This window comes from Peromyscus californicus, unplaced genomic scaffold (assembly GCF_007827085.1).
Source record: "Peromyscus californicus insignis strain IS unplaced genomic scaffold, ASM782708v3 Scaffold_10__1_contigs__length_136768540, whole genome shotgun sequence".
Taxonomy (NCBI): domain Eukaryota; kingdom Metazoa; phylum Chordata; class Mammalia; order Rodentia; family Cricetidae; genus Peromyscus; species Peromyscus californicus.
Window position 1 is genome coordinate 115,398,433 of NW_026294391.1, and position 23,212 is coordinate 115,421,644.

General features: G+C 40.8%; 1 protein-coding gene across 1 annotated transcript; it reads left to right on the forward strand.

Moving 5' to 3' along the window:
• The first annotated feature begins 1,260 nt into the window (after positions 1-1,260).
• Positions 1,261-19,912, forward strand: LOC128117669 (P2R1A-PPP2R2A-interacting phosphatase regulator 1-like). Its single transcript, XM_052749846.1, has 6 exons — positions 1,261-1,445; positions 7,573-7,651; positions 15,004-15,006; positions 15,942-15,995; positions 19,726-19,747; positions 19,848-19,912. Exons 1-6 carry the CDS (start codon positions 1,261-1,263, stop codon positions 19,910-19,912), a joined length of 408 nt encoding a protein of 135 aa, XP_052605806.1.
• Positions 19,913-23,212: the final 3,300 nt, after the last annotated feature.

Genomic DNA, 23,212 nt, shown 5'->3' on the forward strand with positions numbered 1-23,212 from the left:
ACAAGAGGCTAAGGTAGAAGGACTGCTACAAGTTCAAGGCCAGCCTGTGCTACAGAGTGAGTGCCAGGTAAGCTTGGGCTACAATGTGAGACCTTGTCTCAGAAAAAAACAAAAACAAAACCAACCAAACAAACAGAACCGCCAATATTATTAGCATGAAGTTAGGATTTTAGCACTGAGTGGGACTCATTAAATGGTGCTGAAAATTTCTAAATGAGAAGAAGTTAAGTGTTGTGAGTTGCAGAAGCAGAGATAAAGTAGAAGCAATGTTAAAATGAGTACAGCACACCAATACTATCAAAAGTGGAAACATTGATTTGGATGTATTTTGAGACATGTGTTTAAAAAAAATAAGCTTCGCTGTTATGTCTGTACATCAGCTGAGGACTTGGACTAATAGCCAAATTTAATATACTGTGAATATTCATATCAGATTATTGTAAAAAAAGTTGAAAATGAAGATTTATCTGCACATTTGGTTCAGTTGGGAAAGTGATTTATCAAAGCCAAAACCATAAACACGGTGTTTTGCTCTTCTTTGTCCCTTTCAGATTTTAGTTGTGTTTTTCAATTACAAAGGTGTAGCTGGTCTGCTGTACAGGAAACACACATGCCATTAAGCAAGCTTGTTGGTTTCAGTCATAAAAGATGACAGACCAGTCCTGGGAAAACTGAAATAAAGGGTAGAAAGCAAAGTATTCCCATATAACTGACTCCTCTCAGCTTTTTCCTGAATGCTACAGTCAGCAGAGGAGCAGATACAAAGCAGACCTTTAGCACGGCACTAGGAAGAGCACAGGGAAAGGAGTCATGGAAAGGCCCTTCCTAGCCTGCACACATGCTACGCTGCTGCTCCTGAGTCTGCAGCCATAAAGGATGCTAATTGCTTGTGCAGTTAACTGTGCGTTGTCTGACTGGACAAAAGAAGCTGGCAGAGGTGTAACTGCCCTTGTTTCCTCAGGACAGTTAATCTATAGTTTTTGTTTTGACAGTTACTTGTTGCCATGGAATAGAAAACATAAGGGAGGAGAATTCACCTAGTCATTTGTATTAGAGATTTCGATCTTTTCGGCAATTAGGGGTCCAGGTGAGGACTAGGAGGTTTCAGGCCCGTCCTGCCCAGGTTTATGGTCACAGGTGTTAGGGACACTAGGGCTTAAAAGGTGAGTGACTCGACTTATCTAAGGGCTTCCGCCACTCCTCTCTCCCCTTTCCCCCTTTGCATCTCTCCTTACAGATTCTCTGCATCAAGACAGCAGCATGTCCTCAAATCAACAAGAGCCAGATACCCTTCAAAATTTCCAACTGAGTAGCAGCTTTGTCCTCAACACCAAACTGGCCAAGGAGAAAAGGGAAATGGAGTTAGGCCTGCCAGCAGCTTCCACCACTGTAGATGCCAGCTTCCTTAGAAGATCCAGCAGCATCCCTTTGATCAATGGATTTGGGTGAGCAGGGTGGACGTACCTGAGGGTCAAAGGGGGGTGTTGGACAAAAAACGACATCTGGTAGAATTTCCTTGCTTTTACTTATCAAGGTCTTGCAGGCATCTTCCATATTTTTGGTGTCTAAAGAGTCCACCTCAGCCTAGTGGAGAAGAGGGAATGGATGGGCCAAAGTGAGGGACGGCATTCACCCACCCTATCCCATCTCAGGTTAACACATATCTGACCCCGACCACTGTCTTCTGACAGGTCTACGTGGACCCAGCTACAGCCACCAGTTGGTGTGGAGCATGACATTTTTGTGATTTCACTTTATCTCTTAGCCACTGTTTGAAGACGTTGAACATCCCCCTGCCCGTGCCTCCAGATTTGTTATAATGATTGTTTCTTCACTTTCTCAGCGCACTGGTCACCTTTGTTTGACTTTCACCTCCTGCACACTGAAGATGGAAATGGCTGCCAAGCAAATACACACATATATAACTATGAATAACTATAAATATAGAGTTCAAAAACAACAACAATTTTAGGTACTGCAATAAGTTGCTCTCTTTTTTATGCGCTCTCAGTGGGTAATATCCCCAGCCACAAAAAGAGGAAATAACTGGTTCAGAAGTGTATGTTACTCTTTTTTGTGTAAAGCACAAGCATACATATGATATATGAGTAGAGAATTAATGCATAGGTGGTTGTCTTAGTTATTTCCTATTGCTTTGAAAAGGCACCATGACCAAGGCAATTTAAAAAACATTTCATTTGGAGCTGATGGTTTCAGGGGGTAGGAGTCCGGAATCATGGCAGCAGGCAGGCAAGCATGGCAGTGGAGCAGAGCTGAGAGCTCACATCTTGAGACACAACCACAAAGCAGAATGAAAGAGACACACTGGGAACGACTTCAGTCTTAAAACTTCAAAACTGCCCCCCAGTAACACACCTCCTTCAACAAAGCCACACCTCTTAATCCTCCCCAAACAATTCCAACAACTGGATACCAAGTGTTCAAACATATGAGCCTGTGGGGCCATTATTATTTAAACTACCACAGTGGCATCACAATTTGCTGTAGGGGCTGGAAAGATAGTTCAGTGGGCAAATTGCTTGATACACTAGCATGAAGATCTGAGTTCAGATCTCTAGAATCCACAATAAAAGCCAGGCATGGCAGTAAAGACCTGTAACACTAGCACTTGGGGTCCATAGACAAGTAGATCCCAGGAACTTTCTAGCCAGCCAACTGGACTAGCTTAAATAAGCTTTGTATATTTCATGCATACCTGATAATTTACTATTAACTCTTAATTTTCTGTACAAATATTGCTTTATGCATTAAGAGCTTGAGCTATGGAGTTTATCTCTAATTGCATATTAATATTAAATAAAACTCTTCAGTCCTGTGAACAACAAAGGAGACTCTGGAGGAATAACATATCTGTATCTATCATTCTCTCTGTGTGTCAGTGTTGGACATCTTGCTGTATTCTCTCCACCTCTGAAACAGGGCATCTCACTGAACCTGGATCTTACCCTTTCGCCTCATCAAAGCTTTTGACATTGGTACTTTTACTAACACATGATGTACATAAAGCATAAGAGGATATTGGATTTGTTTGTTTTTGTTTTGAGAGTCCCAGGAATTGGACCTAGAGCCTTGAACATACTAGGGAAGCTCAATACCACTGAACTCTACCTCAGCCCAGGAACTTAACAGTAATACTGTTTTGAAGAGTTCACATTTAGGAAATTCACTTCTGTAAGTAATGCTGCAAGAAAGCAGACCTCTCTATACATGGAATTCAATGCAAAATTAGAAAATCAGTTGAAAAACATGTGGCAGTGTTTAGCAAGCTGCAGATAGAACAGTTCACTGCTACATGTAGTTTGGAGAGTAGTAGGACACTAGGAAATTGAGGCCTGAGTAAGGGAGTATGGTGCATATGAACTGGAAACACAAGAGGGGAAATGAATTGACTAAGGCTCAGTGCAGCTCTACTCTAGACCAATTCTTCTTTCTGAGTAAGTCTCCGACTGCACCCTACCTCACTCAATGTGCTCTAAACAAAAATAAGCCCTCACGTGGGCAAGTCTCTGACCTGAGGCCTGTCAGACATGATTCCCGTGTTATGTCAGATGGTGTTATGTCAGCTGTTTTGAAAGCTGAGTGTGGCGGCTCATACTCATCATCCTGGCACCTGAAGCCTGGGCCAGAACGATCATCGTGAGTGCTTTATACTCTCAGTCTGCAGTTCGTTAACTTAATGGCTGATGTCCAAACGTTTGACAGTCTTATGGAACGGGCTGTGTTCTAACTGGTGATCTCTTGCCTCCATCTCCTAAGTGTTGTGATTAGAGATACATATACACCATCACACTTAGCTTCAATACTACATTCAAGGCAGTTTTTAAATTTATTTATTTATTTTCTATCCCAGTGCAGTTTCCCCTCTCCCCTCTCCTCTCATTCCTTCCCCCCACCCCCTCGGTTCCCACCCCCCAATACACTCCTCCTTTGTTTCTGTTTAGGAAAGGGCAGGTCTCCCATGAATATCAACAAAACATGGCATGTTAAGTTGCGCTAAGAGTAAGCACCTCACTATATTTAAGGTAGTTTTTCAATACTATATTTAAAAGTAAGGTTTTTAAAAACCTTTTTCTCTGGCCTTTCTTTAAAAAATTAGAAATTGAGATAGGGGTGTAACTCTCTGGTAGACTGTTTGCCTAGCATGTATGAGACCCTGGGATCGATCCCCATCACCACGTACAGATAAACATGTACACAAACCTCAGCTTAATCTGATGCCATCTACCTGTAATCACAGGACTAAGCAGAGTGAGCTAGAGAATTGCTGAGTTCAAGGCCAGCCTGGACTACATAGTGAGTTTGATGTCAGCTAGGACTACATGGTGAGGCCCTACTCAAACAAACAAAACAAAACCTTTAAATACCAAGTTTTTGGACTCCCTGCCAATGGCTTCCCCTTCTACAGCCCTCTGGCTTCATTCTAAATTTAAACTGTTACTAAATCAAGAGACAGATTACTGACCAAATACAGACTGCTGTTTGATTTTGTGAAAAAAAGTTATATTGGAACTTAACCACACCCATTTGCTTCCTAATTGTCCATACAGTGGCATAGAAGAGAAGTTACAACAGAAATTGTATGTCCCCAAAGCCTTAATATTTACTGGGTGGTGCTTTCAAGGTCTGTCCACTACCTAGTTTATTGAATTCTTACTAACCTAGAAGAATAGTGCTCATCCTACTAAGTGATTGTTTCAGGAACAGAATTAATACAGATCTACTGTTGCTTAGATAAGCTGCATACTGACATTTGATGTGGGACATACGAGCATGGCCCAGTTACATTGCCTCTGCTTTTTTTCAAGTTAGAGGACAGCTAGGTGTGGTGGCCTATGCCTGTAATCCTAGCATTCTGGAAGTGGAGTTCCAGAGTTCAGTGAGCTCAAGGCCAGCGTTGATTACATAGTGAGAGACTGTTTTTAAAAACCAACACACACTGTGTGTGTGTGTGTGTGTGTGTGTGTGTGTGTGTGTGTGTGTGTGTGTGTGTGTGTTTATGTGGTGTATGTGGGAGAGAGAGAGAGAGAGAGAGAGAGAGAGAGAGAGAGAGAGAGAGACAGAAAGAGAGAGAGAAAGACAGAAAGAGAGAGAGAATGCACACAAGTACAGAAAGAGGAGGAGGAAAGAGAAGAACAGCTGGGTATTATGCAAACTATAATCTTAGCACTTGGAAACTTAGGAGGTGGATGCACGAGAATCAGGGGTTCAAAGTCAACCTTGGCTACACAAAGAGGTGGAGACAGGCCTCAGCTTCATAGGAGCCTACCTGAAACAGACCAAAATTAAAGGAGGCAAAGAAAATTTAGGAATGACTAGCTTGGGTAACATTTCAAGTATATGGAATAATTCTGGAAATGGACAATCATAGGTATACACAGAAAGCTAAGTGGTCAAATTTGTGTGTATGACTGGCTTGAAATGTTTGCCTGCTCTGATCTGTTGATCTCAAGTAAAGGTCCTTTCCTCCCACTACTCTATTTTTAGTTGAAACGTCACCATAAATGTGTAATGCAGTTGCCAATTGTTCCTTTCTAGGCAGGACTAGTTTGTACTTTAAGGCTGTTTGCCCCCTACATAACATATTACCCTTTCACAAGTAAAATATTGAATGGGCCGGGTGGCAAAGGCCTGTGTGTAATCTTAGCTACTTAGAAGACTGAGGTAGGAGAACCTCAAGGTCAAGTCCCACCTGAGCTGTGAAATGAGTTCAAACCAACTGAAGCAATTCATTGAGTAAAAGGAGGGCTGAGAATATAGTTCAATGGTAGAGCACTTGGTTACCACGTACCTGGTGTTGGCTCCATCCCCCACTATCACAGTAAAGTAATAGACAAAAATTAATAATGGTGGTCAATAATAGTATTTAAAATGAACTACTATTAATTGTACATATTTTGGGGGTTTAGTAAGATCATTCAATACGTGTGTATGATATGTAATAATCAAATAAGTGGCTGCTATTCTTATTTCCTTAAATTTTTATAAAGCTCAGATGAACACAAATAATGACATTTGTCAGACTCTGTATATTTCAATATATGTATATATAATGTATGCTGATCAAATAAGAGTAAGGAATAGTTCCCACGCTCAGGCTGCTCTGTGTCTGTAGCCCGTAAGTTCTTCTCTTGGTGTTTTAAACTACAGACTAGTTTGCTGTGAACTCTGCTCCCTTCACTGTGCTGTACTGAACAAAAGAAAAACAGAGAAGCTGTGTTTGCGTCTGGATTTTGTTCTGAAATTTTCCTAGTCCCTGAAATCCAAAAGTCTGTAGGCAGACTGTGGAGGGCTTTGACTCTCCTACTGAAGACTTGAATGTGGTAGATAACAGCCGCTGGAAATTGCGAGCTGGAGAGCAAGCTGTTCTTTAGGAAGGTGCCCCTGGCAAGTCTGCTAACTAGCTTGGAATAGGGAAAGAACAGAGGTGAGGAGGCCAAAGAGACTATTGTGCAGTCTGTGTATGAGGAAAAATGCTTTGAAGTGGTTTTTGGCAACGCTCCTAAAAAGAATGAGATGGAGAGAAAATAGAGCTGAGGGGTTCAGCCTCAATGACTGGCGCTTGATTGGCTATGAGCAGCAAGAAGAAGGTGTTAGAGATGTTTCCTTTTGAGAGAGAGACAAGGTTTCATATAGCCTAGGTTGGCCTCAAACTCTGTAGCTAAGACTGGCAATGAATTCCTGACTCTCCTGCCTCCACTTCCCAAGTGCTGGGATTATAGGCATGGACCACCTACTGCTCCTGGCTAAAGATGATTTTTTAGAGTCAGTGGAGGAACCTGGATAAATGGCACATGGGAACCATCTGTATTCTTTATGTGACTTCTTAGGAGTTCAACTGAGGAGCTCTGATAAAACGAAACATAAAAAGTAAAAGGTGACATCTTCTAGGTGATAAGGTCAAATAAGTTTGAGGCCACCTGTGGAGGCAACAGTCAAGCTGGGAACATAGATGCCACTTTCAGTGTGCAGGGGTTAGCTGCTGAGTTTGTCTGCTCTTGTTTGCAGTGTGGGGATGTGGTCCAGTGTTGCACAAACTTGCAAATGTTCAACTGAAGCTGGAAATACTGAGTCTGGATTTTTTAAATGTGAAATCTCTTGGAAAACACAATGAATTCAAAACCATTTTAACAGAGTAGGGCAACACGTACCTGCAGACGCTCTCAGTTCCTTTGAGTCCTGCTATTGGGTGCGGTTCTTTATGTAACAGTTTAGACACTGAGAATTTGTGCTTGTACATTATAGTTCTGCTCATAAAATTCAATCAGGTACAAGTTTACACAAACATGGCGTATTTCCAAGCTTACAGTAAATTATGCTTATTTTCAGTAGAACAATTAGAGGGAAAACGGCGTAGCTGAGAATTTCTTACCTTGCAGTGAAGCTTGTTTAAACTTAGATGAGTAAGCCTCTGTCTCTGTCTCTATATCTGTGTAAACCATCTGCACAGATATCTCCACCATTTGCATTCATAGCGTTCCTCTTTCTTTAAGTTCTCTTTCTTTAAAAAGCTGGTAATGGATTTTATATGTCAAATCTTTTCTTTTGTCTTAGTGATAATTCACAGGGATTTCAAGCTGACACCGTGAGAATGAGAAGGAACAGCTCACCATTTCTGAACCGCCATGCTTTGGTAAGAAAATGCTTATTGTGGCATCCCTGGGTAAGACACACTTCCTGGTCTTCATTGGTGCCTTTCAGACTTGAGTGTGGAACATGGAAGGCTTGTTAAAACACAGCTAGGGCTCACCTTACAGAGTTTCTGACTCACAAGGTCTGAGAATGTGCATTTCTAGAAAGTTCTGGCTTTGAGAAACAGCTTCTCTAAATGTTACTAATGGACAACAAACACATCCAACACAGTTCTAATTATTTTGCTGCAGCTGCAACCTCATTATCTTTTAAATCCCTTATGAATTTAACACAAAGATATGTTTTTGTATGTAAAGCCATCTAGTTTCCACTCCATTCTCAGGCTTTCCTAAAAGTAGTTTTCATCCCTTTTTAGTTAAACTTTTATCTCATGTTCCTCTGGAATTGTAGTTAAAATTTCCTATTTATGGTGTTACCAGGCAATCTAAATTATAACTCCTTTTGTGCTAATTAAAGCTAGGAAAATAGGAAAGATTCCTATAGGTCAGTAAGTCAAAAGAATAAATGATTCATCATATAAATTTTTTAAATGACGTAAATTGTTGCTCACACAACATTCAGTGAACTATTTTAAGGATGCAATGAGCCGCATTCTGTGCTTTCACCCTGTGTTTGAATTATTACCTCTCCAGTTTCAACAAGTGCATATCTTTGTCTTACGGTTGGAATGGTGGGCGATTCAGTCTCCCACCATTGACTGATCTAAGGAAGTTCCCATCTGTTTCTACCTGTTTGAATTGTTGTAGTACTTTTTCTGAATCAGTGGAAATAATTGTGTGTTCTTCCCCATTGTTCTATTAATAGGATGTATTATGCAGATTTTCTTACGTTGAATCTCCTTCAGATTCCTGAGATAAATCTTCTTTTAGCATTAGTCTCCAGTTTTCTTGTGACGGTTTTACTAGCTTGGGTGTCTGGGTAACACGAGCCTCATGAAACACTGGGAAGCTGTCTATATTGATCCTTCTTTCCTTCTCCTGGACCCTAACTCACCTTCCCCCCCCATCTCCTCCTCTTCCCTCTGCTTCTTCCCTCCACATCCCCCACTTCCCTTACCTCCTTTCCCTTGCTCCTGTCCTCTCCCCTCCTCTCTCCTCCCCCTCCTCCCCCTTCCCATGCCTCCTCCCCTCCTCTTCCCCTCACTTCCTCTCCCCTCCCTCTCCTTCTTCTGTCCTAGCTCCCTTCAGTCTCCTCCCTTCCTGCTCCACTCCCTCTCTACTCCCCTATGCTGCCTGCCTCCAGTCTGACTTCCTGAGTTCAGTTCCTAGAACACGTATGGAGGAAGGGCAGAACTGACCCCTGAAAGTTTCCCCTGATCTTAATATTCATGTGCAATGGCATACATGTACCCCCATGCACAAATAACAAATTCATAAATAAGCAATCATTAAAGAAATAGAGGTCACGAGTTTGAGAGAGAGCATAGGAGTGCATGGGAAGGGGAAGAGGAAAACAATGTAATTACATTTGAATTTAAAAAATAAAATGATATTTAAAATCCAAAAAGAAAGGATCATATTTGATGAGCTGGAAGGAAAAAGAAATATAACGTGGAAAAAATAGGGTATGCACTGATTTGAAAGGAGTACATTGTAGCTAGGATGGATGGAAGTATAAGATGGGAAGACATGTGGTTGGGCCGGGCACTAGACCAATACAAGATCTTATAGACTGAGGTGTGGAAGCGCGTGCCTGGAAGTCCAGTTCTTGGGAAGCCTAAGTAGGAAGATTGGGAGCTTACGGGCAGAACTGAGCTCTATAGTGAGGCCACACTGAACTACACTCTAAGATTTTTGTCTTAAAAACAAAAAACGAACGAACCAACAATTCAAAAATACAGGACGTTTTTGTTGCATTCAGGTCATGCTAGAGATTCTGTGTCTTATTTTACGATCAATGAGAAGTCATTGAATAGTTCAAAGGCAGTTGTTGCTGTGAACAAATTTTCAGTTTTAAAAAATCACTTTGGGGTTCATGACTTTAATCCCAGCACTCAGGAGGCAGAGGCAAATGGGTCTCTGAGTTCAAGTCCAGCCTGGTCTACAGAGCAAGTTCCAGGATGACTTGGTTTTACAGAGAAACCCTATCTCACAACAAAAACAAAAACAAAAACAAAATTACCCTGGGGGCTGAGAGATAGCTCAGTGGATAAGAGCATGTGCTGCTCTTTAAGAGGACTGGAGTTCCCGGCACCCATGCTTGGTTCCCAGTACAACTCCTGTTTCTGGGGGTCTGACATCCTCTTCTGGTCTCCAAAGGGGAACTGCACTTATATGTACAAATATACATATACACATAATTAAAAATAAAAATAAGGTCTTTAAAAATTACCCTGTCTTCATGAGCTGGAGATATAATTCAATACATAGAGTGCTTGCCTAGCATGCACAAAGCCCTGGGTTTGATCCTCAGTACCACATAAACTGGATATGATGATTCATGCCTGGAATGCCAAAGCTTGGGAGGTGGAAGCAGAAACATCAGAAGTTCAAAGTCATCCTCAGCTACAAGCTCAGCAAATTCAATGCCAATCTGGGTTACATGAGAGTCTATCTCAAAAATAACATATATTAAAAAAATTAGATTACCTTGTCTTTAGAGTCAAAGAAAGATTAGAAGAAGGCAAAAATAGATGCAAGAGTTTTCAGTGGGAGGTCGCTTCTACAATAACCACGGCAAAAGGCTGATGATGGAGTTGGAGAGATGGGTCAGTGGTTAGGAGCACTTGCTGCCTTGCAGAGGACCTGGGTTTAGTTGTAAAAGCAATTTTATTGGAGAAAAGAGTGAGATATAATTAAGGCAGATTGGTTTCTGATGAAGAAGGGTGGAAATGTAAGGACACTAATAAATAACACTGTACATAAAAGCTCAGCTCAATTGTTTGGGGCCAAATTACTTTTTCTATGCCTTAATTGCATCATCTGTAAGATGAGAATATGATAACATTGACATTATAGGCTTCTTTTGATAATTACATCTTTCATAATAAATAACTTGCACATACTGGTCAATAAATATTAGATGTATTGTGTGTGTGTGTATGTTTACAAGGCTGCATGTGTAGGTGTATGTGTAAGTGTGTATGCATAATTGGGGAGGTCAAAGTTTAATATCAGGTGCCTTTCTCGATGTTTCTTCACCTTATTTTTTTGAGACAAGTTCTCTCACTGAACCTGGAGCTCACCAATTCAGTTAGACCGGCTGACCAGCAGGTTGCAGGGATCTTCCTGTCTCTGTCTTCCCAGCTCCGGGATTACAGGTGCATGCCATGACGCCTGGCTTTTCTATAAATGCTGGAGATCTGACTCAGGTCCTCAAGTTTGCATAGGAAACACCACCAACTGATCCATTTTTCTGGCCTCAAGATGTTTTTAGTACTAATAGTATGTGTAGACAATAACCATGTACCCAGCATTTTAATGCCATTCTAGAGGAATTATAGACTCTTAATTTACATAAGCGTCAGGCTAATACAATGTGCATTTTAAGTAAACCATCTTATAGAACTAGTCCAGGTTGCAAAGAATTCAGGTCATTTAACTTACTTCATGATGGGGATTTCAATGCTTATTGATTTAGCTTGCTATGACAACACTAGGCATATGTTTTTATTGTGTCCAAGTATCATTTCATTAATATAAGCCATATGTAAGTATATGCTTACATTAGTACAGAAATGCTAAGTTATCCAGGAGAATGACATGATGAATTACAATGTGGTAGGCAGAAGCAACAAAATCCAGTTCGAAGGAGCTTAGACTGTAAGAAGTCAGATAACAGAGGAGGTTTCAGGATTGCCTAATTCAATGGTTCAGTGATGTCATCAGAGACCCAAATTCCTTCCATGTCCACACTCTCCCATTCTCAGTAGCTTTATTAATAATATGTTCCCAGCAATTAGACTCCAAGATATTTACATAACATGTAAATATGTGTTTATCAAACTGCTGTTAGTAGTTATCTCTGGAATATGCAGTTATAGGACAAATTTGACTTCTACTTTGTACATTTCTATAGCATTTAAAAATTTTCAACCAAGTGTGAACACTCAAGTTTTGTTACCCACCTCTTCCCAGCCTCTCACAGCCACTCTTCTTTCAGTCTTCATGGAGTCTCACTAGGTAGCCTAAACTGCCTTCCAACTTGGGGTCCTTCTGCCTCCACCTCACTAATTTTGAATGTCCTCAGAAAAAGCATAGTTCCACTGAGCGACATGCCCTTTTGTAGAGAATAACAAACCTTTAGTGAAATGACAAACAGTGTGTTGTTTTCCTAATCAACCTACCCATTTCCTCTTCCTTCCTTCCTTCCTTCCTTCCTTCCTTCCTTTCTTTCTTTCTTTTTCTTCCTTCCTTCCTTCCTTCCTTCCTTTCTTTCTTTCTTTTTCTTCCTTCCTTCCTTCCTTTCTTTCTTTTTCTTCCTTCCTTCCTTCCTTCCTTCCTTCCTTCCTTCCTTTCTTTCTTTTTCTTCCTTCCTTCCTTCCTTTCTTCCTTCCTTCCTTCCTTCCTTCCTTCCTTCCTTCCTTCCTTCCTTTCTTTCTTTCTTTGCCTTTTTTTGAGACAGCATTTAGTTGTGTGGCCCAGGCTGTCTTCAAACTTGAGGTCTTCTGCCAAGTGCTGGAGTTGCAGGAATGTGCTACCACAGTAGGCCCAGACATTTGAACTGTACAACCCATGATATCTATCTGCTAGGACATTAGCTTTGCACATTGGCTGCCACAAGCTCCAAATCAGTTTATGCTCCCTTAGTAGCAAGTGTATCGTCTCATTCCTGACACCGTTCTGTACTCTGTCTATGCAACCCACATTCATTCCTGGTAAGTACTAATATAAGCTTCCTTGAGTCATTTCTGGAACCAGGCAGAGTGATCTCGAAACACGGCCTACAACCCTTCCTTCAGGATTATCTAAGCATTTTATCTGAAGCAACTGCAATGGGGAATGGGTTAAAAATAGTAAAACTGGGACATTTTAAATTTAATTTTTAAAACTTTTAATATCTATACACATTAAGTTTGTTCCCTATCTAGCTCTCTTATCTCTATGTAATATAGGCTGAACTCAAACTCAAGCTCCTGCCTCAAACTCTAGCATGCTGGCATTCATAGGCCTCCATACCTAGCTGTGCTTTTTTGAAAAAAAGAAAAAAATCTCAGACTGACTTCTTCATTTCTAAAGTGAATATACTTCTTGGGAATGGGTTTTAGCTAGCACACACTCCAGTCCCTTTCACTTCTATTTCCCTTAAACATCCAGAAACATGCACATACTCCACCCTCATGACATCATTTCTTGGCCCCGCTACTCTTGCTTCCTTCCAAGGAATTCATCCTCCTAGACTAGGAGAAAAAGGCACAATGAGAATTTACACAGAAGACAATCACAAAGTTTTATCAACATCTCAGAAAAGGATCAGTCCTGAGGATTGAACCCAAGGCCTTTTGCATGCTAAGCAAGCCCTCTTACCACTGAGCTTTACAACCCTGTTGTAGTTCAACTTCAGTCTCTTGTTTCACACAAGAAAAAAACACACAAGGCAATTTCCTCGCAAGTGCCACCTGCAGCGCTTAACTTGGAGGGAGGGAGACTTGCTTCCAGAGTTCTTGCCTTTCCTGGTTAATTTTCCACAGTGGTACTATTAAAAGAACCGGCCAATCACATATTGGAGTTACGTGTATCCAATTTAAAAGTCTTCCAGATGCTTCTTTAAGCCTTTCCTCTCTGTCCCCTACTCCTACACATGTTCACTCAGGCTTGGATTTTTGTTCCCATTCTACTTTTTGCTCATTGGACATTCATTTCTTATCTCTTCTAGTTGTTCCTTTTTTGGTCTAAATGTTTTTTATTTTTATTTTATGTGCATTGGTATTTTGCCTGTATGCATATATGTGTGAGGGTGTCAGAGCCCCTGGAACAGGAGTTACAGACAGTTGTGAGCTGCCATGTGGGTGCTGGGAATTGAACCCAGGTCCTGTGGAAGAGCAATCAGTGCTCTTAACTGCTGAGCCATCTCTCGACCCCACTGTCTAAATGATTTTTAATATGTGTGTGTGTTTTATAATATTTACTTTAGTTTTTAAGTGTGTGTGTGTGTGTGTGTGTGTGTGTGTGTGTGTGTGTGTGTGTGTAAATGTCCATGGAGTCCAGAAAATAGTGTTGAATCCTCTGGATTTGGAGTTGCAGGCAGTTGTGAGCCACCCATCCTGGGTGCTGGGAACTGGACTCAGGTCCTCTGCAAGAACAGTACACACTCATAACTGCTGAGTCTTCTCTCCAGCCCTCTGTCTAAATGTTTTTCTTTGAAGCAAATATTTGTACTAAGTAAGACTTTATTTCACTCCAAAATAAAACAGCACAGTCAGGGCAAGATTCATTTCAAACAGGGTCTTACTACGTATTCCAGGCTAGCCCGGGACTCTCATCCCCCCTTCCTTCACTTGAAATTTTTCCACATATTGCTGCTACTTTTTTTTAACCTTTCAAAGCAGACGGAACTTGCTTGTTTAAAAGATCTTCAAGATTTAAGAATGTGGAGAAACTTATACTTTGCTTTCTATTGAGATCAAAGTCTAAATTCCCAAAATTGCAATTCAGTTTCAGCCACTTCTCACCAAATTTATTTCCTGCTGCTTCCTCCCAGCAAGTTTTCAACACCTTGTGCCTCTCTGTGCCTGGAACATTCCTCTCTCCCTGAGTTGTTCTTCCTCTTCATTGGAATACCTTCTGTACACATTAAGAATGCCTACCTCAGCCTGGAGAGATGGCTCAGTGGTTAAGTGTACTTGTTCCTCTTGAAGAAGGCCTGGCTTCAATTCCCAGCACCCACATGGAGGCTCACAGCCATCTGTAACCCCAGTCTCAGCACATCCAAAGCTCTCTTCTGACCTTTGAGTGTACCAGGCTCACATGTGTTGGACACATATATACATGCAGGCAACACACTCATAAACATACAATAATAAAATAAATAAATCTAAAGAACCGGAATTCCTATCTACTCTGTGAGGCCTATTGTAAGACCTCAGGCATGAATCTTCTTTGAATTCCCACAGTCAGAACTCTGCTTTGGCAGTTGCTTGGGGTTTTTTCCTAACTAGAGGTTGATTTTCTCAAGGTCAGGAAGATTGCCTTTTTACTTCTGGATCCTTAGGTCCTAGCAAAGTGCTTTGGCACATAGTAGATATTTGTTAGAGATTTTTTAAATGCTCCACTCAGTGTGTTCTTAATACATAATGAGGCTGAGCATGTAGGCTAGTGTTAGGACACATGCCTGTCTTACACAAGATCTTAGGCTTGATTCCCCAGCACCACAAATAAAATCAGAATGTGAAAGTTAGTTAAAGAGAAATTCACACCAAGCATTTTAGGAAACAACCAGGCTACAGATAGAATAGATAAATTCTGAGGGTGATTTAAGCTTTAAGTCCATACTTAGCCTTGAATCCCCTCATTCCTTCATTCTCCTCTTACGTGGGTTTTCCTGAGCTTTGAGACAAGACAAAAAAGGAGGAAGTAGTTCTGAAAAAGAGAAAGGACCTAGGCAACAAGTACCTTAGCAACGAAGAGTAAAATTTTGGAAACTACTTGAAAGTGTTGCCTTAAGTCAACCCATACTATGAAAATTTCTTTTCACCAGCAGGATTTTAAGATACTTGATGAACTCGCTCTGTTCAGGTTTCCTTTGTGTGTGTGTGTGTGTGTGTGTGTGTGTGTGTGTGTGTGTGTGTGTGTGTGTGTGTGTGCTTAGCTGATGGTTTAATAACTGCTGGAGCATGTTGTCCTGGTAACACCTCTCACTAACCTTAAGTGCTTGATGAAAACCAGCAAGAGAACTGAGATGACGTCGATCTCTAGTGTCTTAGGGAAGGAAAATTGGCGATGTTGCTGGATGTGGTTGTGAACCCTGAAATTCCAGCACTCAGAAGTGGAGAGGCTCAGCTAGATAAGGAGTTTGAGGCCAAGCTGGCCTACAAGAGACTCTTTCTCAAAAACAGACTAACTTCCAAGGTAAACAAACATTTTTACTGATGTTTTGTCTCATGTTTCTTCCGTTAGCAATTATTTAATTTTGACATATATAGACTTCCGAATAACACAACGCTTTAGTCAAGATCCAATTTTAATGTTTTAAGCCTTGAAGTTAACAAATGCCATTGCTACTGTACAATAGGCACTCAATAAGTATTTTAGACAATATAACATTAACTTCATATTTTAAATTATTAATCAGAAATATTAAAGCAAGTTTGACTCTTATGTTTTAATTTTCAGTTTCTGCCTTCCCGCACTCGTACATCTGCCAACCGGATTTTCCAAATCAAACAAGTAAGAGAATTTTAAAAATTAACAGCTGCTCATTTTAAATTGAATTATTTTTTATTGAATTTATTTATTTATTTGTGAGTGTGTATATGAATGTGCCATGACATGTGTGTGGCTGTCAGAAGACAATATGTGGAACCTGGTTCTTTCCTTCCACTATGTAGGTTCTGGCAATCAAAAAGGTCATCATCAGGCTTGGAGGCAAGCATCTTTGCCCAATGAACCATCTCACCAGCCCCTATATTATTATTGGAACTGCTGTTTCTATAATTCTAAAAACATCATGTGCAGTTAAATTTTTAATTCAAGGAATGTTTTCCTAAAACAAAATGGATGAACTGCCAGGTGTGGTATCACATGCCAGGAATTTTAGGGCTTGTAAGATGGAAGAAGATAGATAAAGAGTTCAAGGTCATCGTCAGCTACATAATGAGTTCAGGGCTACCTTGAGCTACATGAGACATTTAGTGTCCACATTATAGACTATAATCTTTAAATTTATGTATTTATTTGCTGTTTGGGTTTGAACTCAGGGTTTTGTGAATGTTAAACATACACTCTACCATAGAGCTATATACCTGAAACTTTCAACTCTTTTAATCACACAGAACATCAACAAAAACTGTGAGTATATGTGCCTACAAAGTACATATAAAACCATGTTTATTTATACATTTTGAATATACGTCACTGTGCTAGCAGACTGTATGAATCATTGACTATAACCAAAATAGAAATACAAAGATACAGTGGCCACGGTGGTGCATGTCTGGAATCCCAATGCTCAGAAGTTGAAGGCAAGAAGATCAGGAGTTCAAGGACAGCCTGACCTACAGGAGACTTTGTCTCAATATGTCCCCCCTCCCCATAAACAGAGAAATACTAAAGAATGAGATAAAAAGGAAATGGTATTTTCAGAAATTCTTAAGTGTTATTAATAAAAGCTCAGTACTGATAGTAAATATGAATTCCTACTTATAATAGTCCATAATTTCCACAATATTTGCTTCAACTTTACATTACTAGTGTTAACTTCTGTCCAAGATTTCTTTGTAGGATTATTTTTTGTTTTTTATTTATTCTCCTCTCATATATTACATTACAGTTTCCCCTCCCTCTGCTCTTCCCAGTTCCTCTCCCCCAACTCCCTTCTCCCCCAGATTCACTCCTGCTCTGTTTTCCTTCAGAGAAGAGCAGGTCTGCTAGGGATATCAACCGAACACGGCATGCAAGTTACAATAAGACTAGGCACAAACCCACATAGCAAGGCTGGATGAGGCGACCCAGTAAAATGGAAAAAGTCCCCAAAGCAGGCAAGAATCAGAGGTTTGTAGGATTTTATTTGTTTGTCTTGAAACCGGACATCACTGTACTGCCTAGGCTGGTCTTGAACTCCCCACCTTGGGTGATCTACCTGTCTCCACTTCCCCCGAGGAGCTGGCACTATAGGGTTTCACACGTGCTGGGCAAGCACTCTGCCACTGAGCTGTATTCCTTGCCCCATTTCAACCATTTTTAAGAGTACAGCTAATGGTAATAAGTATATTCACAATGTTAGATAGTAGGTTCTATTTCTAGGACTTTTTTGTCATGCCCAAAAGAAACTATGCATCCATTTAAACAATAACCTTCAAGTCTCACAACCACCCCAGCCCCATCCTGGAAGCTCCATTCTATTTTCTGGCTTTACGAATTTTGACTATTCTAGGTACTGCATATAAATTAAATCATGTAGTATTTGTCCTGGCCTTTTCCACCTAGCATAATGCTTTCAGGATTCATCCATGCTGCAGTATGTATCAGAACTTTATTTGTTTAATTGTTTTGCACTACTGGTAGTTGAACCCAGGCCCTTGTACATGATAAGCAAACACTCTACCACTGCACTACATACTGAACTCATGCCTTAATTTTTTTTTTTTTTTTTTTTTTTTTTGGTTTTTCGAGACAGGGTTTCTCTGTGTAGCTTTGCGCCTTTCCTGGAACTCGCTTTGGAGACCAGGCTGGCCTCGAACTCACAGAGATCCGCCTGCCTCTGCCTCCCGAGTGCTGGGATTAAAGGCGTGTGCCACCACCGCCTGGCTCATACCTTCATTTTTATATATAGCTGAATAATATTCTTTTGTGTGGACACAGCACATTTTGCCCCTCATCTCCTGGAAGACACTTGGTTGTTTACCTCTTGTGAATGGTGCTGTTAGGAATGTTGGTGTAAAAGTATCTGAGTCCTTATTTTCATCTCTTTGGGGACTTTCCTACAGAATCTGTATCACTTTTATTACCACCAGCAATATCCCAAGATTACAGTTTCTCCATATTTTCACTAATACTTGTTATTTCTTTGATAAATATTCTAAGTGCCTCTCTTACGAGTTTATAAAAGCAATGAATTTCCTTACTTAGGTAATGCATGTTTTAAAATTTTATTTATTTAATTAATTAATTTATTTATTTATTGTGTGCTCATGTGATGAAATCATTCAAGGGTGCAAGTGTGGAGGTCAGAGAACAACTTTGGGGAGCTGATTTGTTGTGGAATATTAGTTTGGGATGTGTTACACTTGTTTATGCTGTGGAACATTTGTTTAATGATGCAAAGATGTGTTGCATTCTTTTATGTTGCATTTGTTTAACTCTGTGAAGCTGTGTTACTGTGCCTGTCTAAAACACCTGATTGGTCTAATAAAGAGCTGAATGATCAATAGAAAGGCAGGAGAAAGGATAGGAGGGCTGGCAGGCAGAGAGAATGAATAGGAGGAAAAATCTGGGAGGAGGAGATCGGGGAGCAAAAAAAAGGAGGAGAACGTCAGGGGCCAGCCACCCAGCTACACAGCGAGCCACAGAGTAAGAATTAAAGAAAGACATACAGAAATAGAGAAAGATAAAAGGCCAGGGGCAAAAGGTAGATGGGATAATTTAAGTTTAGAAAAGCTGGCTAGAAACAAGCCAGGCTAAGGCTGGGCATTTATAAGTAAGAATAAGCCTCCATGTGTATTTATTTGGGAGCTGGGTGGAACTAACAAACTAACTACACTGGTTTTCCCCTTTCCATCATGTGGAATAGAATAGAATAGAACCAGGTCATCATGCTTGATGGCAAGCACCTTCCCCTACTAAGCCACCCACCAGCCCTGTAATACATATTTTGAACTTCAGTGGTTTGGTCTAAATCATCTTTAAATCCTATCATTTGCTTAAAAAACCATACTGATAGGCATTTAATATGATATAGACTAAGACCATCATAGTACTACTAGTAGAGAAAAGCATGGACTTGTGAATCTTGGTGTTCTCTCCCTTGACTGCTGGAAGGCACAGAGTTTCTCATACAGTCCATTTTGGTGTATTTGATATGTTGCAATGCAGAAGTAATAGACCACGGCTGTGGTAATTTGTAGGATAACAAAGTAGAGAGCCAGCCACTTGCTCGAGATTTGCTTGTAATGAAACAATGTAGCTCTTCCATAGCCTAGTGGATAACAATGAAGTACAGCTTAGTGAAATTTGAAACTCCCAACCTAAATGAAATTTAGTAGACCAGTAGGAGTTGGGCCCTCAGTTTATTCTTATTTCCTTACCTTCCAGGAAGAAGGGATGGATTTAGCAAGCAGAGAAGCAATGCATGAACGGTGAGTGCCATACTTTGTTACTGTTTTGATCATTTGTATATTCAGTTACATCTTTTCCTTCAGATGGGCTGGCTACAGCACTAATAATTTCTTTTCTTTTGCAGGAAAATGCATACTGCTATGCAGGTAAGTCAGACTTGGGAAGAAACTCTAAGTCTGGTACAACATTCACATTTTAATTTTGTAGAAAATTTCTGTTTTCACTAATATGGTGTTGTGTTGACAGCATCCATGTTGCAGCTCACAACCTCCCATCACTCCAGTTCCAGTCGACCTGCCACCCTCTTGTGACCTCTGTGGGTTCCTCCACACATGTGAGCTCACAGACTGACTCAGGCTCACACATACACACAACCATTACAAAAAGACCCTTACAAAGAAACATTTTACAGTTTTACCCATAAGAATAAATGTCATTATGTGAAAGAGGAGCTGAAATAACAGTTTTCTGACCCCAAACTGTAGATGTAGCTGGGAGTTGTGAAGTCTCTCTATAGATATAATACTGGAAAAGTGGAGACAGGAGGATTCTTCCAACCTAGAAATATGAGGCCAGCCTGGACAATATAGTGGGGGTGGAGGCGGGAGACAGAAACACAGAGACAGACAGACACAGGAGAGAGACAGAGAAACAGAGAAAGACAGAGAAACAGAGACACAGAGAGGAAAGAGACATTGAAAGACACACAGAGGAAGAAACAGAGACAGAGAGACAGAGATAGAAAGAGACAGAGAGATACTGATTGAGGTTGATTCTGTTGTGGACCAATGGACCAACTTGCTCTCTTTCCTGATTAACCCAAGAAAAGTTCAGTTGTTGCCAGCACTGCGTAGGTAGAGGCGGGAGGACCAGAAGTTCAAAGCCATCCTTGACTGCAAGTTTGAAGCCAGCCTGGCTACATGAGACCCTGGTCTTTAACAAAAGGTTGAGGACTAAGGACATGGCTTAATTAGTGAAGTGCTTGTCACACAAGCGTGGGAACCAGAGTTTGAGTCCCAGTGCCCATGTGAAAAACCCAGGCGTGGTAGTGTGTGCCTGTAACATCAGCACTGGCAGGGGCTGGGAACAAAGACAAAGTTCCTTCGAGCTTACTGGTCAGCCAGTCTAAACGAATTCGTGAACTCCAGATTTACGAGAGAAATAATGTGGAAAGTGATTGAAGAAAACATCTGACTTTGACCTCTGACCTTTGGCTCCATGTGTGCATGCGGGTACATGCACTGGCATGCACTTGCATGCATACACACACACACACACACACACACACACACACACACACACACACACACACACAAGTTCATTTGTGCTGAAACATTTAGATGACAAAACAATTTTCTTCCCATCTATATAATTTAGCAACTGTAGGTTAGATTGTTAGGGGCAGATTTACTGAGCTAATATGGCCTTTAATTCAATAATTTATAATATTTCCACAGAGAGGTTGACATACAGCCTTTAATTTCAACATTTAGGCTATAGGTATATCCCTACTTTATGTTTTTAAATGTCTGTAAACATTGTAGTTACTTAGCTGTGCTTGTTCCATGGCTTTTACTCTTCTTTCTGAGCATCCATGACAAAACAAGAGAGACTCTGGCTAATGTCAACCTCCAGACTGAGAAGTCAGTAGATGAGGAAATGGGTTCTTGGAGGAAGACATCTTTTCCTTGGAAAGATGCCTCAGATGGGCACCGGGCCCTCATTTGACAGTAGCTTTTGAAGTCACTGGCTAGGCGAGTACTGAGCTCTGGAGTCTTGGCCCTTTTCAGGCTTCATAGGGATTTAGGTTGTAGATGCTGTTGGAGTTCCTTAACTGAGCAGATTCATTTCATCACTTTAGGTGTTGGCATGAGTGAATAAGAGAACCTGGATGTTGGGAGGTGGAAGAGAATACATACTATACAAGTATAACTTGACTCCAGTTTTGGAAAAGAATGCATTTTAAAATCCTGAGTTATGGGAGTAATACTGTGCAAGAAAGGACCAAAAATGATTTAGTGAGAATTACAATACAAATGAAATATCAGGCATAAATATGTATATTAGTTTATAGTTTTCAATAGCACAGCAATAGGTCCAACCAAAAGGAAAATATTAATTTTAGGGCCTGAGTATATTGTATAATAGCTCAATATTGAGTGTTCACAATGCCTTTCTCGGGTACTGGGTAAGCACCTCAATGACCATGTAGTTCTCTCCTCCAAAAGATCAAGGGTGCCATTGCTTTATCAACATGATTCTTGGGTTCCCCGCTTGCTTTGTGGTAAGAGATCCTCACTGTTGCACTGTGATCCTGTCCTAAGGACACCCCTGCTCACCAACAGCTGTTTCTGCCAAGGGCTTGAATAGTATGCAGCTGGTGCTGCATGGTACACTTCTTTCTGTTTACCCAGAATGGCAGCACCACTGTGAAGCAACTAACTATAAGGAACATCCAACTGATTCCAGTCTCCCCAATGGCTTCTCTCACCAAGAAACCTAGGAAGGTAAGAAAGGAGTGCTTAAAAGTCTGTATCTCTTGAACCGGTGATGGATATTAATCGTTCCCCACTCAAGTCTGTAGGGGAATATATTTGACTGTATATACCCAATTCTGTGTGATTCTTTTCCTGTCAAGCATGGTGATGCCTGCATGTAATCTCAGCACTCACAAGGCTGAAGCAGGAGGATCTCAAGTGTGAGGCCAGCTTGGGTTACAGAGTGAGACTGTTTCGAACACAAATGTAAAATGACCTGTGAAATACTTTACCCTTCTTTTTTCTTTCTTAAACATGTTATCTGCTCCCAACTAAATTCAGCAGCTTTTTAATGTATAGTTGAATCAGTTTTGGGATCACATACATTTCTATAACTACAGCCATAGTAAAGATCGAGAGAAGCTCTCAGTCTAATTCCCTCTTGATGTTTTGTACTCAGCCTTCTCCCATTAGCCCTGCATGCCCTAGGAAGCCACTGAGAAAAGCAGTGATTTTAAAATCTCTATTCCAATTTGTTTTTTACAGTGGTTTTCTTTCCATCCTCACAAATGTGTGTGAACTGCAGTGGTTTGCCTTCAAGCCCTATTCACAAGTCCATGCGATAGTTTCAGCTTTTCATCGGTTCTGTTTGTTTTGTTTGTTCAGACAAGGTCTTTCTCTGTAGCTCAGGTTGGACTTGAACTTGTGATGATCCTTCTGCCTCAGCCTCCCAAGTCCTGAGATTACAGGTGTGAACTACCATGGCTAACTCATATGTGACCACTTTCTTTTTCACATCTCTCTCTTTTTCAATTTCTTTCTTCTTCCTTCCTTCCTTTCTTCCCTCCCTCCCTCCATTTCTTCTTCCCTTCTTTCCTTCCTTCCTTCCTTTCTTCCCTCGTTCCTCCCTCCCTCCCTCCATTTCTTATTCCCTTCCTTCCTTCCTTCCTTCCTTCCTTCCTTCCTTCCTTCCTTCCTTCCTTCCTTCCTTCCTTCTTTCCTTCCTTCCATCCCTAGAGATGGAACTCAGGGTCTTGTGCATACTAGTCCAACAATCTACCAGTAAACTATATCCTTGGCCTTCATTTTACTTTTTGAGACAGGATGTTGATAAATTGCCCAGGGTAGCCTTCA

What these genes read in the sequence shown, in the direction of transcription:
- LOC128117669 (XM_052749846.1), top strand. Translation starts at nt 1,261, where the DNA reads ATGTCCTCAAATCAACAAGAGCCAGATACCCTTCAAAATTTCCAACTG. An exon ending in GGATTTTCCAAATCAAACAA is followed by an intron (nt 15,996 to 19,725) that starts GTAAGAGAATTT and finishes TTTCTTTTGCAG; the next exon opens with GAAAATGCATACTGCTATGC. An exon ending in AAATGCATACTGCTATGCAG is followed by an intron (nt 19,748 to 19,847) that starts GTAAGTCAGACT and finishes TTGTGTTGACAG; the next exon opens with CATCCATGTTGCAGCTCACA.